The following is a 15255-nucleotide window of genomic DNA, read 5'->3' as shown; positions in this document are numbered from 1 at the left end:
ATACAGCTATTTGATCTTCATTTTAACAATATTGATAGATAAAGGTGATATAATATAACAAATATCATGAAACATTTACATTTTGTAGTCCTCATTTTTGTAGTCCTCCTCATTTACATTTTGTAGTAGTGTGTTTTGTAGTATTTTGTAGTTTTAGTCCCTGGTGTTGGGCTAGCGGCTAGGGTGCCGGCTTAGGATCCTAGGATCCTGGGTACGAATCCCGGTCTAATCGCTGAATTAACGCCAGGGGGGTTGACTCAGCCTGTCATCCTTCCGAGGTCGGCTAATTGAGTACCAGTTCACTGGTAATTCCCTGCTTGTCGTTAAAGGCGGCAAAAAGGGTTGGCGTCAGGAAGGGCATCCGGCCGTAAAACATTGCTTCAAAAAGGGGACCGAAAAACAACAACAACCACAGTTCCCGAAAAAGGCCAACCCCCGCTTGCGGGGAAAAATGGCCTCTAAAAGGTGGTTTTTATTTACATTTTGTAGTCCATTGTATAATTTAAACAAACATAAATGCAAATTTCGCATGTGGAAAAAGTAAGTACATCCTTGGCTCTAATAGGTGGTATTGCCCACTTTGGCAGAAACAACCTCAAGTAGGCGTTTCTTATAACTGTCTACCAGTCTCTGACATCGACTGGGAGAAATTATGGCCCAATCCTCCATGCAGAATTATTTCAGCTGTGCAATGTTTGAGGGGTTTCTTGCATGCACAGCTCGTTTCAAATCCCCCCACAACATCTCGATGGGATTTAGATCCGGGCTTTGACTTGGCCATTCCAGAACCCTCCATTTCTTTCTTTTCAGCCATTCCTTGGTGGATTTACTGGTATGTTTAAGGTCATTGTCATGTTGCTAGGTCCACCTTCGGTTGAGCTTCAACTTTCCGACAGATGGCCTCACATTATCCTGAAGCACCCTCTGGTACAATGAAGAATTCATAGTGGATTCTATGATGGTGAGCTACCCAGGCCCTGATGCAGCAAAGCTGCCCCAAACCAAAATATTTCCACCACCATGCTTTACAGTTGGTATCAGGTTCTTGTAGTCAAATGCTGTCTTTGGTTTTCACCAAACATGTCTTCTGGTACTGTGGCCAAATAGCTCTTTGCTGGACAGCAAAGGTTTCCTCCTGGCACACCTCCCATGTAGATCAAATTTGTGCAGCCTCTTTCTAATGGTAGACTCGTGCACTTTGACATCAACAGTGGCAAGAGCTACCTGTCGGTCCCGTGATGACATTCTGGGGTTCTTTGAGACTTCTTTCAGCATCTTGCGGTCTGCTCTTGGGCTGAATTTGCTGGGGCGGCCTGGCCTGAACAAGTTGGCAGTTGTTTGGAATCTTCTCCACTTGTCGATGATCTTCCGGAGTCGAATGATTGATTTCAAATTGTTTGGAGATCTTTTTAAATCCCTTACCAGACTCATAGGCATCTGTAACCTTCTTTCTGAAGGCCTCAGAGAGCTATTTTGAACTTGGCATGGCGAAGCTGCACACTTCAACAACAAAGAGCAAACCAAACGAAATGTCTGAGGTTTAAATAAGACGGGTTCCTCCAAGATCCTCTCAAACGATGTTCTAATCATTTGCAACTGAGCTGGTGCACCTGATTCTAATTTTAGGTATTTGAAGTAGTGATAAATGTAGGGGTGTACTTACTTTTTCCACATGTGAAATTTGCATTTATGTTTATTTAAATTATACAATGGACTAGAAAATGTAAATGTTTCATGATATTTGTTATATTATATCACCTTTATCTATCAATATTGTTGAAATGAAGATCAAATCGCTGTATGTTGAAATATGTTGAAAAAGTCAAAACTTTACATGGGGTGTACTTACTTTTTCACGTGACTGTACATGCGATGGGATCATCACGACAGCAATCACAATTCAATATTAAAAACGATTACCCCAATATTCCCCACGACAGAATAAATGCTCCACGGAACAGATTGATGGTAACAAGTCCTTAATTATCTAAGCCTTAAGGCGTCAGACACACGTGACTAAAAACTGGGGATTTCCGACAAAGACAGCAGGCTTCACAAAACTCAAACCCAATAATGTTGTTTGGCAGGAGCGATGGCGGCAATGTCTGGCACCGAGATCGAGCTCTGAAGGCTACAAGGGTGAGGAGGGAGGCACCCGATTTGAGGGGCATTATGCCAGCAGGACAAGGGGGGGAATTAGCTCTTCCCGCTGTTCTTCAGAGTGCAGCCTTCTACATCTCTTTTCCTTCTGCCCACTGCGCATGCCTTTGTACCCTCTGGCCCTCTCACCTCAAGCCGTGATGCACTTAGGCCTTCCCCACTCAATTGCTACTGGACTGAGCCACAGCCAGGGGATGGGGGGGGGGGGGGGGCTTACTCCTGTACCAAGATGAGTCATGGTTTATTTGGTACTTTGGCCTATACAACCCTCTTTTCCCAACCTTAACTCGGGGTGTATGGCCTCGCAAACACATTTAACAACCAAACAAAGGTAAGAACATGAAATAAAGGTAAAACGGTATGTAATCTAATTTTAGACAAACTGGGGTGGGTTTCACGTCTCTTGCTATCCAAATTAGCGACACACATTTATCATAACAATATCCCAACATTTCACGCCCACTCAAAACACTCAATATGGGAATATCTAGCTGTAATAAACATTTATGAACCCCTCGGAGCCATATCCGCAACAATACATTAAATTATGCACACCTTACCTTAAAGATAACATGTCCAATACCCAGCATGTCAACCAATTACAACTGAATCAAACTCTTATTCACATAAACTGTTATTTACAACAACTGCTCTGCATACTGCACTGCATCTCCTAGCAACCAATGAAAATGTTAAAAACAAATATTCTCAATCAAGTGTTGATATAAATAATGTATTTATATCAAATACTAGCAGAAGCACCCGGTGTTGCTGGGTGGGGGAGGGAGGAAGGAGGGCTAGGGAGTGAGGGGGGAATGGGGGGGGGAGGGGGGAATGGGGGGAGGTGGGGAGGAGGGGTTCGGGGAGGAAGGGGGGAAGGGGGGGGGAAGCTAGGGGGAATGGGGGGGAGGGGGCGGAGGGGGGAGGGGTGGAAGGGAGAGGGAATGGGGGGGGGAGGGGCGAGGGGGGGGGGGAGGGCAGGAGAGGAAGGGGCGGAAAGGGGTTCATCACCTTTTCGTTAAATATATGCTGGTGAATGTGGCGTTCATCCCGTTTCTGCGTTAAGTGTGATGCCGAACAGGAAGAAGAAGAAGCCGTACTACCAACTTCGTACACTTCCGGAATTGTTTGATTTATTTGTGTTCAAATGTGTACTTGTATATAACTGCCATTAATTTTAAAAGGCTTAGGCATTATAGAGCGATTTTTAACCAAAACAAACCTCCAAAAAACGATCTTTTTTTTTTCATAAATTTTTTTTGGGCCTAACACACTCCCAGGCACTCACTGATGAACCTCTGAAAGTTTGACAATGATCCGTTCAGCCATCTCTGAGAAAAATGGCGACACAGACAGACAGACATCTCTCTTACATAGTAGATTTTAACAAGCAACAGTACCCGCCCTGAGGGCGGGGCTTCAACTGGGAGGCCCAAATGAAAAGGCAAAATATCAGAAATTGAAGGCTTTTTTATTTTAAACGATTTATACAAACATTCGTTAAATCATATTGCACGCAAATCATCAAAATCTAAACAGTATTTGTAGAATTTCAATAAAAGCCACATCACTGTTCACATCTGTAAATATTATTCCATCATGTTTGATGGAAAATTGAAATTTTTCCTGGAAATAAAACTGGAAAATTGGAAAAAAAATTGGAAAAACAATATAGCCTGTTTTACTCCAGGAGGTCCCAGGATTACCCACCCAAAATTTTGTTGCGATCGGTTCAGCCGTTTTTGCGGTACCTGGGAACAGACGGACAGACAGACAGACAGACATTTGGTGAATTATAGTAAGATGATTAGTAAGATGATAAGGAAGAGTGTGGAGATGGACATCGGAGAAGAGCAGCAGGGGTTCAGAAAGAGTAGGGTGAACGGCAATTATGTCCACGCCGAGATAGATTATGGAGAATTGGTTGGAAGTGCAAGGTGAAATGGCATTGGGACTTGTGGACCTGGAGAAGGCCTATGACACTTTCCCGAGAGAGATGGTGATGGCGACACTGAGATGGATGGGAGTGCCCGAAGCAGAATTTAGATTAGTGGAAGGGATGTACAAGAGAACAAAGATAAGCGTTTTGGTTGGTCCTGGGATGCTGGAGGAGTTCAATGTGAACATCGGTTTGAGGCAGGGAAACGCTTTCAGCCCCCTCTTGTTTATCATGGTGATGGAGCTGGTAAGCAGCAAGGTAAACATGAGGGGTATTCTGGGAAGGATGTGGTGTGCGGTCGATCTGGTTGTTGTGGTGGAGAGTGGTCGGGAGATGCGGGAAGAACTGGAGGAGTTGAAAGAGGCATTTGAGAAACTTGGGCTGAAAATGAGCATGGAGAAGACGTAGGTGATATGGATTGGACAGCAAAGAAAATAAATTAATATCAGGTTGGAGGGGAAGGAGATCAAACAGGGAAATAGGTTTGAGTATCTGTGGGGGAATAGTGACCAGGGATGGGCGGCTAGATACTTGGTGTGGATGGGGGAGAGAGAATGGCAAAGAGAGCGGCTAGGTTTACGGAGCAAGAAAGGAGGAAATAAAGTACACCTCGTTTGAGATTTGAGGATTGTGTGAAGAGGGATATCAGTAAGGTGGGTGGGGGGTTGGGGAGTGGAGAGAGTTGGCTGAGGCCAGAGGGGAGTGGAGTATTGTGGTCAAGGCAGGGCGGAAGCTTGGTGCCATTGGACCTCACCTCTTATAAAGGGAAGAGGAGGAGAAGAAGATCTCATCAATAATAATTTTAATATTCATATTACTAATTATATTTGGTGTTGTTTTATCATCTTGAAGAAAACTTGTTTTAATCTGTTAACTTTAGCTCCCTGTGTTTGTTAGTATCCATTTAACTAGTTGTTTTAATCCATTGATAAGTTCAGTACTGTGTGTGGTTGCTCTCACGGTACGAATTATTACTCCCGCCAGGGAGTAATGTATTCGATCGTGTCCGTCCGTGTGTGTGTTCGTATGTTTGTGAACAAGATATCTGGAAAAGTTCTGAACGGATTTGGATGAAAGTTGGTGGGATGATTGCCCTTGGGATAAGGAAGAATTGATTAGTTTTTGGTGAAGCTCAGGATATTATTCCGGATCCAGGAACTTTTTGAAGGATTTTTTACCATTGGAAGATAGGGGCCAGCAGCGGCCACACACAGCGGGAGTATGCGCTCTACTGAGTGGCGTTCTATTTTCACCTGCAACCGTACCATAGAATAGCTTCTTAGGAACGTTGCTTCCTAAGAAAAGCATTCGTACAATGTGGAATTGAAAAGCATCTCATTTATCAAATAATTTGGTGTGAAATTTATTATTGATATCGATTTGTAATTCGAAAAAGGAAACTGAAGGGCGAGTTTGATTTTCCTTTCTTTTTTTTAACTCAAGTTATTTTGAATATGCCCAATATAATCATGAAGCTGATCAAATACAAACCAATCAGTAATTACCAAAAAATCATCAATTAAACTGAAGATATTTCTGCAACTTTTTGCAGTGGTTTGTTTGTTCCTCCCCTTGTTCTGGATCAATCAGTGTATGTTAAGCAACAAATTTGCAAAGAACGGGGCTGGATCTGAACCCATGGGCATATCCCCCACTGCCTGCTGGAGTATCTTGTTGCCAAATATAAATAAACTGCTGCTTAAAGAGAAATCCAATGCATTATTTCAGTTTATTTTTTGAAAAACTATATGTATATTGATTTTCCTTTAGAGATCAGTTTGCTCTTTTTGATAGACTGGAAAGTATACTTTATTACCTCCTGCAAAAGCTTTACCTACTGCTCCGTTTAATGCGGTTACAAGCCAGGTAAAACATACACACAAACACAAAGATCACATGGTTCAGAACTTTCTAATCCACCTCCTCGCCAGAATGGGAGAGGCCATTGTTGTGCAGTGTGTCCGGGTGACCAAGTGTCTGTCTTCGTGACACGTGCATCTACCACCTCTCATGTCTGACCACCTATTTAATGCATGCATGCATGTTCCTTTGATAAAATGAGAAGGAGCAATCACCTGCTAAATCACCCCCCCCCCCCCCCCCGCCTTTTTGAAATACCGACTTCTTCTTCTTTCCTGGAAGTCCTAGCAGTGTCCATTTGTTTAATACCTCTCACACCCCTCCTCCCCTTATCCTGCCCCCCCCCCCCCCTAGTGTATGTGCAGCAACAAAGCCCAAGCGCTCTCCCTTCCACAGATCTACTGATGTCCCTGTTCTCTACTGTTGTTGTGCTTCCCTCTCTCTCTCTCTCCCTCCATTATGTTTTATGTCTGTTTCTGTTTCTGTTTCTTTTATGTGTTAGCTCTTCACACGAGCATCGACTTTGTTTTTTAAAAAAAAGAAAAAAAACTATCCAACAACCAGCTACCATAAAAATGTGGTCACTTTCACAGCAAGAGTTTCAGAAAACTGCTTGCCAAATTTCCTGGCAGGTTAATTTGTTGTTTTTGTTATAAGCCTTAAAGGTAGTGACGAATGATACCAGTTTTGTTGCCTTCCCTCCCTGCCTGGTCTTGAGAATGTTTCTCTCATTGGTGATCGCTCGTTTTGAGCGATTGTCCAGAGCTTGACAGTAGAGGCAGTTTCCAAATCAGGATCTACTGCATATGCTCTCTCTATTCCTATTTCACCTTCAAGTAGAAAGTAGAGAGCGCTAGTTCGGGTTTACAGGAAACAACGGTAACAATAACAGCAACCGAAAGCAAAGGCACGTGCATCTGTGAACAACCAAAGCTTTCTTGCAACACAAATGTTCGTTTCCAAATGAAAAGCCACCGTAACATTGATCAAAGAGCTCACCAGGTAATCCATACAGTGTTTTCTGACAACATCATGCATATCCTGATCTCCATATACTTGGTCAGCTGCCACAAAGAGGGGTAATAAAAACAATGACGTCAAGTCACGATTCATCAACGTCTCACCAGACCCACTCCATATACGATTACAATCCTCAAAAACCAAACTTCAGCCGTTTCATACCAGCAGCACGGAAGAGGCATGCTCCATCTTCAGACATCCGTTTGATGATAAACCCGTTCTTTTCTTTCATTACTTTTTCAAATCGTCTCTCCCCCTGGGAATATGAAACAAAAAAAATAATCAAAGCATAATAAAGGGGGCGGAGGAGGGGCAATTAAAGTTGACTTCTGGCATGGTTAATAATGTATGCTCATTACTCCTTTAATGCACTTAAAAAGTATGTATTTTATTAACGCAGCTGCACCCCTTCATGGAAGTGTCGTTGCAGGTCACAGGTCATAATGGGTTGCCAGGAGTGTTTTGAGGTGTCTGATCTCACTTCTGAGCTGTCTAGCCCGAGTTGCAATCTTGACATAGCTACACAGTCCTCCTGGTGTATCCTATGTAGGAGGAGAAAGGCACTCGGTAGAGCGCACACCTCCGCCAGGCGGAACAGTTCACGTTTTGTATCCCACCGATAGGTCGGATCTGGATTCGGACCTGAAGCAAAATCGAATCGGCTTGTTCTTGTCGCCTCACCAAGTTATCCACCTAGTTTTGTCACAAGTCATCCATAGCTTTTTGAAATATCATGCTATATATAGTTTGGCCCGATCACTCAATGATGAAGAATCACTTCAAAAATTCTCAGATCCGAATCCGGATCTTCACCAAAATCGAATCATTTCATCCTCGTCACATACGCTACCTGTCCACCAAATTTCGACCGAACCCGTCCATAACTTTTTGAGAAATCCTGTTCACAAACAAACAGGGGTGAAAACATAACCTCCATCCACCTTGGGTGGTGGAGGTAAATATGCACCAACGTCCCTTGGATAGACGTTAAGGCAGAGGTCCCGTCTGCCAGCATCAGTCGGTGGACGTCAATGATCCCACGGTGCCCTTCACACAGAGGCAGAGAGTTATCACCGGCACCCTGAACAGACTCCGAATTGCTGCCAGGATGCGTGGGGAGGCATTACATCAGCAGCCCGGCAAGCCCTCGACGATGATGCAACCAGTCGCGAGTGAATTGCAGTCCAACACGTATCGACAACACCTGGTCTCGATGAAAGTCGTCGATTCACGTCGCCATTTGTGAGTACAGAGGTGTCAACATGCAGAGCCATGTGAGCACAATCTTCGCCATGATCCGAGCTCTGCCGCCAGGTGGCCCAAACGAGGCAACAACCAAGATAAACAACCTTCAAGCATCTGAACCCTGGAAACTCCGAACACGATAACCTTTTACACACGACGGACGTAAAGATAGTCTAGAGGTAAAGATCGATGGAAAATAGAATCAAACGCAGCACAGAAGTACACGGCCGACCGATGTACGGCGTCATGCTCACCGCCGCCATGACTCGGATAATAAATAATAAACAGAGTCGGATTCGTGTCGGAGTCCCGGGGTGTGACCGTCGGGACATGCACCCAAAGGGCTCGACCTTATGGAGTACTTGTGCTTTAACTTGAGCAACTCTCTTAGCAGCCGAACCCTCCATTGTGAGTGCTTCTTGGTTGGAGCATAACCAGTGTTAGCGGGGTCCGAGTACTGTTTTATACCCAACCCATCGCACACTTGCCTGCTCGCAGAACCCCGGTTCGGGTAACGGTGGCTCTGCCCTGTCATGTTCGTCTCTGCCATGTTCGTCATCACTGTTATAACCTTCGGCCTCGTCCGACCGAGGAGAGGCTGCGGCCGCGGTCGCGCCGGCTCCGTGACTCGCCCGGTGGCTTTTCCTGCAGGAGCGGTGGGGTGAGGCCCGGTGCCGTCGCTTGCTGAGGCTTGGGCCGCAATCCGACGGTTCGGTTTCGCCCGTTGGGGCGACCGGACCACGCGGCCTAGCTCCCCGGGCCTCTGCACCGCCGGACAACCGATGTCCGTGAGAGACGCCGCCATGGGAGTGTTGGTGATCCGAGGATTCTCGTTCACCTTCCTCCTTTTGCTCGACCTTCTTCTTTGGTAGAATCGTCATGTTATTGTTCCTTTTATGGTGGTTGTTGTGGTGTCCTTGTTATTATGGCTGTCGCTAAGACCTAAGCAACAGAACAAGGCCTTAAATCACTTCAGACGCCCTGCGACATGGCCCCCACGCATGCGCAATAACGATTTGCGTCATGACGTTCTTTAGATTTTATTTACTATCTTCATGTGGAAGAATTTAACGATTTTCGAAGATATATTGAAAATACTTATAATCCACATGTATATTTTTTACAACACCATCTCTATTGTACCCAACATGCTCAAGAGAAGAGAAGACTAAAAAAAAAGCATATATATTAATCCGCTGTGGGAATCCGTACGTAGGATCACTATGGCTAACTACACCACCATGTTGGCTGCAGCGAACAAACTTAATGGCCTTTCATTTTTTTTTTCAACAATGTTCATTCAAACATCTGCTTGTAAGAGATGGCGTACTCGCCTTTCAGATGTCTATTCTGGGCTCAATTGCTAAATAATCCACATATAAACCTCCGCAATGGTGTTGTACGGGTCAGGAATTTTCAACAACCTGCCAAGACTAAAAGCAACACCCGACAAAGGCGGTTAAGCTCCCTTCGGGAGCCAAAGGCCATGCCCAGTAAAGGAGACGGCGTTTCTTTAAAAAAAAACACCCATGCGAAATGGACCGGTTTGTGGCAACTCAGGTAGCCGAGAGGGAGTAGTGGAAGTGTGGAACCCATGATGTGATGTCGAGCTAGTTTCGAAAGCGAGAAAGGAACGACTTGTCTTGCTTCATCAGTTTATTTGAGCATTGCAGATGGAGATGGAGGAAAAACCTTAAAAGATACAATGAAAACTCTGTCAGGATGCAATCATTGAAAATTTAGGTTACAAACTTCAGGTCGAAAATCCCATAGAAAAACAATAGGCCAAATCCCATAGGAAATTGGACAGGTAGGAACTATCTGGGATAGCTCATATGGCAGAGCACTGGTATGGTCTGGGCAATACTATAATGTACCGTATTCAATGATAGACTGTTACCATTATTGGTACATTTACTAAAGTTGATATTACTAATGCAATCAACAAGCAATTATTGAACAATTCCGATCAACAATCCTCTGTTATTAATTCCTTTGTTAACCAATAAAAATATTATTGTTAACCATTAAAGACGTTATTGTAGCGGCTGCCGCTGGGTTTTCACAATCGCCTTGCACCTATCAAGGACGCGGAGCGATCACCATGCCGGGCTCGTCCAGGACGCCCGGGCAGGCCCGCGCTCAACTTGCCAGGCCTCGGTCGGGACGCCCGGGCATGCCCGGGCATGCCCGGGCAGGCTCGCCCTCAACTTGCCAGGCCGCAGCCAGGACGCTGGGCCACGCCCCCTGGCGCCGGGCCTGGGCAAACCCACTGGGAGAATAGATATATATTGCTGACAGATAAACGGGTTTTTCAGAGTGCCTGAGTGTTTGATTTCATTAAAGCAACTCGGATGAATTCTAGCTTTTTGTCGCGTCCATTCTTCCGATCGACGTGGGAGCCCCAGCTCCTTCATTGGTGACCTATCGACATGGACACGGCAGTCGCCCTTAAACTGCCTACCTTCTGGGAGGCTCACGCGGCGGTTTGGTTCGCACAGGCGGAGTCCCTGTTCGCCCTGCGAGGCATCACGGCCGACGACACCCGCTTCCACCATGTGGTAGCTGCGCTCGGGTCGGCTACCGCGGCCCGCGCCCTGAGCCTCCTCGAAAGCCCGCCAGCCGCTGACAAATACGGCGCGATTAAGAAGCTGCTCCTCGATGCTTTCGCCCTCCCATCGGCGGAACGCGCACAGCGCCTGCTCGAACTGCCTGAGCTCGGCGACACGCGCCCTTCCGAGCGAATGGACTACATGCTTTCACTGCTCGGCGAGCACTCTCCGGCATTCCTGTTCCGGGAGCTGTTCTTCCGTCAGCTGCCTAACCCGGTACGCCTCGCCCTGGCAAGCACGACGATCACAGATCCCCGGGCCCTTGCCAGAGAAGCCGACAAGATCTCCGCCGTAGGACAGCGCATCGCAGCGGCGACATGGGACCCACCGCCGTCCGACGCAACACCCATGGCGCCCGAGCACCCGGCACGGTCGACGGCCGAACTGCCGACGCAATTGGCGGCCGCTCTACCGAGCCGACCACCTCCAGCACGACGACCGAGGCCTCCACCTGACCAAGCGTGGTGTTACTATCATGCCAGGTTCGGACAGAAGGCCCGAACATGCCGACCCCCGTGCACCTTCGGCAGGCCGGGAAACGGCCGGGCCAGCGTTCATTACCAGCCATGAGCGCCGGCCACACGGGCAACTTACTGTTCATCATGGATAAAGCGTCCGGACGGCGCTTCCTGTGCGACACCGGCGCCCAACTGAGCGTCATACCCGCCTCTGACCAGGACAGGCAATCCGTGGTTTGCGGCCCCTCCTTGGTTGCGGCCAACGGATCGACTATCCGCACCTTCGGCCCGCGCAACGTCACCCTCTGCTTCGGCGGCCAACGCTTTGCTTGGACGTTTGTAACCGCCAACGTGCCCATGGCTCTGCTAGCCGCCGACTTCCTCTGCGCACACGGACTGCTGGTGGACGTCCAACGGCGTCGTTTAATCAACGCTGAAACCTTCAACTCCCTGGTATGCACATTGAGCAGCTCCGCGCCGACCGAGCTGGCATGCACCGTCCCGGCGGCGAACGAGTTTGCTCGCCTGCTCACGGAGTTCCCGGCCCTCACGCGGCCGACGTTTTCGGCCGTCGCAGTACGGCATGGGATCGAGCACCACATACCAACCACGGGCCCGCCGGTCTACGCCAGGGCCCGCCGCCTCGACCCAGCCAAGCTCGCCGTAGCGAAGGCCGAATTCGATGCATTGGAGCACCTCGGCATCGTGCGGCGCTCCGATAGCGCGTGGGCCTCGCCACTGCACATCGTGCCAAAGCCGGGGGGTGGATGGCGCCCGTGTGGCGACTACCGCCGTCTCAATGATGCTACCACCCCCGACAGGTACCCGATCCCGCATATCCAAGACTTCTCCGCCCGTCTGGCGGGACGGGTCATTTTTTCGAAAATTGATCTCATACGGGGATATCACCAGGTACCTGTCAGGGCGGCCGACGTCCCTAAAACGGCAGTCATCACGCCGTTCGGCTTATTCGAATTCTTGCGGATGCCGTTTGGTCTCAAGAACGCGGCTCAGGCGTTCCAGCGCTTGATGGACGGCGTGCTGCGTGACCTGCCGTTCCTTTTCGTTTACCTGGACGACATCCTCGTCGCCAGCACGTCCCGGGCCGAGCACCTCCTCCACCTCCGAACACTGTTCGGGCGCCTCAGCGAGCACGGCCTCATCGTCAACCCGGCCAAATGCCACTTCGGCACGACGGCCGTTGATTTTTTGGGCCACCACATCACCAAGAACGGGGCCGTGCCGCTGCCAACCAAGGTCGAGGCCATCACCACGTTCCCGCGTCCCCGCACCATAAAGGCCTTGCAGGAATTCCTGGGAATGGTGAATTTTTATCACCGCTTCGTGCCCCGCACGGCTCAACTCATGCGGCCCCTCTACGAAGCCCTCCGGGGCAAGCCAGCCAAGCACGACATCGCCTGGTCCGCAGCAATGGATGCGGCCTTCCAACGCTCAAAGCGGGCCCTCGCCGACGCAACACTGCTCGCTCACCCGGTGCTCAACGCTCCCATCGCCCTCACCACGGATGCCTCCGACTACGCGGTGGGCGCCGTACATGAGCAATGGGTGAACGGGGTTTGGCAGCCACTCGCTTTTTTCAGCCGGCAGCTCCGGCCGAACGAGCTCAAATACAGCACGTTTGACCGGGAGCTCCTCGGTCTACACCTGGCCGTCCGCCATTTCCGCCACCTCCTGGAGGGCCGACCTTTCACGGCGTTCGTCGACCACAAGCCGTTGGTTTACGCCATGGCCAAGGTCACGGAGCCATGGTCGGCCCGCCAACAGCGCCACCTCTCCGCCGTGTCGGAGTTTACCACGGACATCCGGCACGTCGCCGGCAAAAACAACGCCGTGGCCGACTGTCTTTCCCGGGCCAGCGCGAACGCGGTCCACCTGGGCGTGGATTTTGCGCTTATGGCGGCGGACCAAACCACCGACACCACGGTGCAAGCCCTCCGGGCGGCGGACACGGGCCTCCGCCTGGCCGACATCCCCTGCGCGGACACTGTCCTGCTCTGCGACGTCTCCCAAGGCCAGCCTCGCCCCATCGTGCCCGTCACCTGGCAACGCCGCATCTTCGCCTCCCTCCACGGCCTTTCCCACCCGGGCCGGAAAGCTTCCCAGAAGCTGGTGTCGGCGCGTTTCGTCTGGCACGGCCTTCGTCGGGACGTCCGCGATTGGACCGGCACCTGCACGGCCTGCCAACGGGCCAAGGTCCACCGACACACCCAGGCCCCGCTGGCACCTTTCACCGTGCCCGAACGACGTTTCGACCACGTCAACGTGGATCTGGTGGGCCCCCTCCCCCCGTCACGGGGGTTCACACACCTGCTCACCATGGTGGACAGGACCACCAGGTGGCCGGAGGCCGTTCCCCTCGTCTCCACCACCACCGCTGACGTGGCGCAGGCTTTCATCGCCACCTGGGTCGCCCGCTTCGGCGCACCGGTGGACATCTCGTCAGACCGCGGACCACAGTTCACCTCCGAGCTGTGGGGCGCGGTCGCCCGCAACCTGGGGGTCAAGCTCCACCGTACTACGGCCTACCACCCCCAAGCAAACGGGTTGTGCGAGCGATTCCACCGCTCCATGAAGGCCGCGCTCATGGCCGGCCTTCAAGACGGCGGTTGGGCCGACCGGCTGCCGTGGGTCCTTTTGGGCCTTCGCACGGCCCCCAAGGAGGACCTCCAGGCATCCACCGCCGAGCTTGTCTATGGCCAGGTGCTACGCGTCCCGGGCGAATTCGTGCCCGACGCTACCAGTCCCTGGTCCGCAGCTCACCAGCGCTCGGACCTCCAGGAGGCCGCCCGACGGTTTGCCCCCGTGCCAACATCCCACCACGGTGACCCCCAGTCCTACGTCCCCCCAGCACTCCGCACAGCGGAGTATATTTTTGTGCGTCACGACGCACATCGGTGGCCACTCCAGCCGCCGTACGACGGGCCCTTCCGGGTGCTGCGACGGGACGACAAGTCGTTCGTCATCGACATCGGCGGCAGGTCGGACCGGATTGCAGTGGACCGCCTCAAGCCGGCGCACGTGGACGTCGACCACCCACCACGGGTGGCCCTTCCGCCACGGCGAGGCCGCCCCCCGTCCACGGTGCCCCCCACTCGACCGCCCACCACCTCACCGGACCCCCTCCCACGACCCGCCAGGGGTCGCTTCGGCCGGGTCATCAGGACCCCCCTCAAATTGACCCTGCCGGTGCAAGTCGATTCTGGGGGGACGTGTGTAGCGGCTGCCGCTGGGTTTTCACAATCGCCTTGCACCTATCAAGGACGCGGAGCGATCACCATGCCGGGCTCGTCCAGGACGCCCGGGCAGGCCCGCGCTCAACTTGCCAGGCCTCGGTCGGGACGCCCGGGCATGCCCGGGCATGCCCGGGCAGGCTCGCCCTCAACTTGCCAGGCCGCAGCCAGGACGCTGGGCCACGCCCCCTGGCGCCGGGCCTGGGCAAACCCCCTGGGAGAATAGATATATATTGCTGACAGATAAACGGGTTTTTCAGAGTGCCTGAGTGTTTGATTTCATTAAAGCAACTCGGATGAATTCTAGCTTTTTGTCGCGTCCATTCTTCCGATCGACGTGGGAGCCCCAGCTCCTTCATTATAGCTATTAATAACCAATTGGGCATTCCAACATCACGACTGACTACAATCTTTCCAAAGTTGACCAGTAAAAATATTACAGGATATGAACTAATAATTGTAATAGTAAAGTTTAAAATACAAGAAAACAAACACGATATGATAAGATTATCCGAAGCTTTTCTTGCCATACTACTTAAGGTAAATCACAGCAAGAGAAATGAAATAGGTGAAAGATCGTGCATATATATATATATAAGCATGTCTATGTAACAGCAACACCGATTGGTTCATCAGTCATGATGCAATTGGTAATCTGAACACCCATTGGTTGACTCAGTCACCACTATCTCTGAATCTGATTGGCTGAA

General features: G+C 50.4%; 1 protein-coding gene across 1 annotated transcript in view; it reads right to left on the bottom strand.

Moving 5' to 3' along the window:
- Positions 1-9264, bottom strand: part of OTUD5 (OTU deubiquitinase 5) — an 84651-nt gene extending 75387 nt beyond the window's left edge. The window contains exons 1-3 of the mRNA XM_068134493.2: positions 8713-9264; positions 7142-7235; positions 6959-7023 (exon numbers count right to left, since the gene is read on the bottom strand). Of these exons, the coding sequence (XP_067990594.2) occupies positions 6959-7023; positions 7142-7235; positions 8713-9105 (552 nt within the window). The 5' untranslated portion in view covers positions 9106-9264. The remainder of the gene's footprint in view (positions 1-6958; positions 7024-7141; positions 7236-8712) is intronic.
- Positions 9265-15255: the final 5991 nt, after the last annotated feature.

Source organism: Myxine glutinosa, chromosome 1 (assembly GCF_964187855.1).
Source record: "Myxine glutinosa chromosome 1, kmMyxGlut1.1, whole genome shotgun sequence".
Lineage (NCBI taxonomy): Eukaryota > Metazoa > Chordata > Myxini > Myxiniformes > Myxinidae > Myxine > Myxine glutinosa.
The sequence above is the reverse complement of the archived record's forward strand: the minus strand, read 5'-3'. Positions and strand labels throughout refer to the sequence as shown.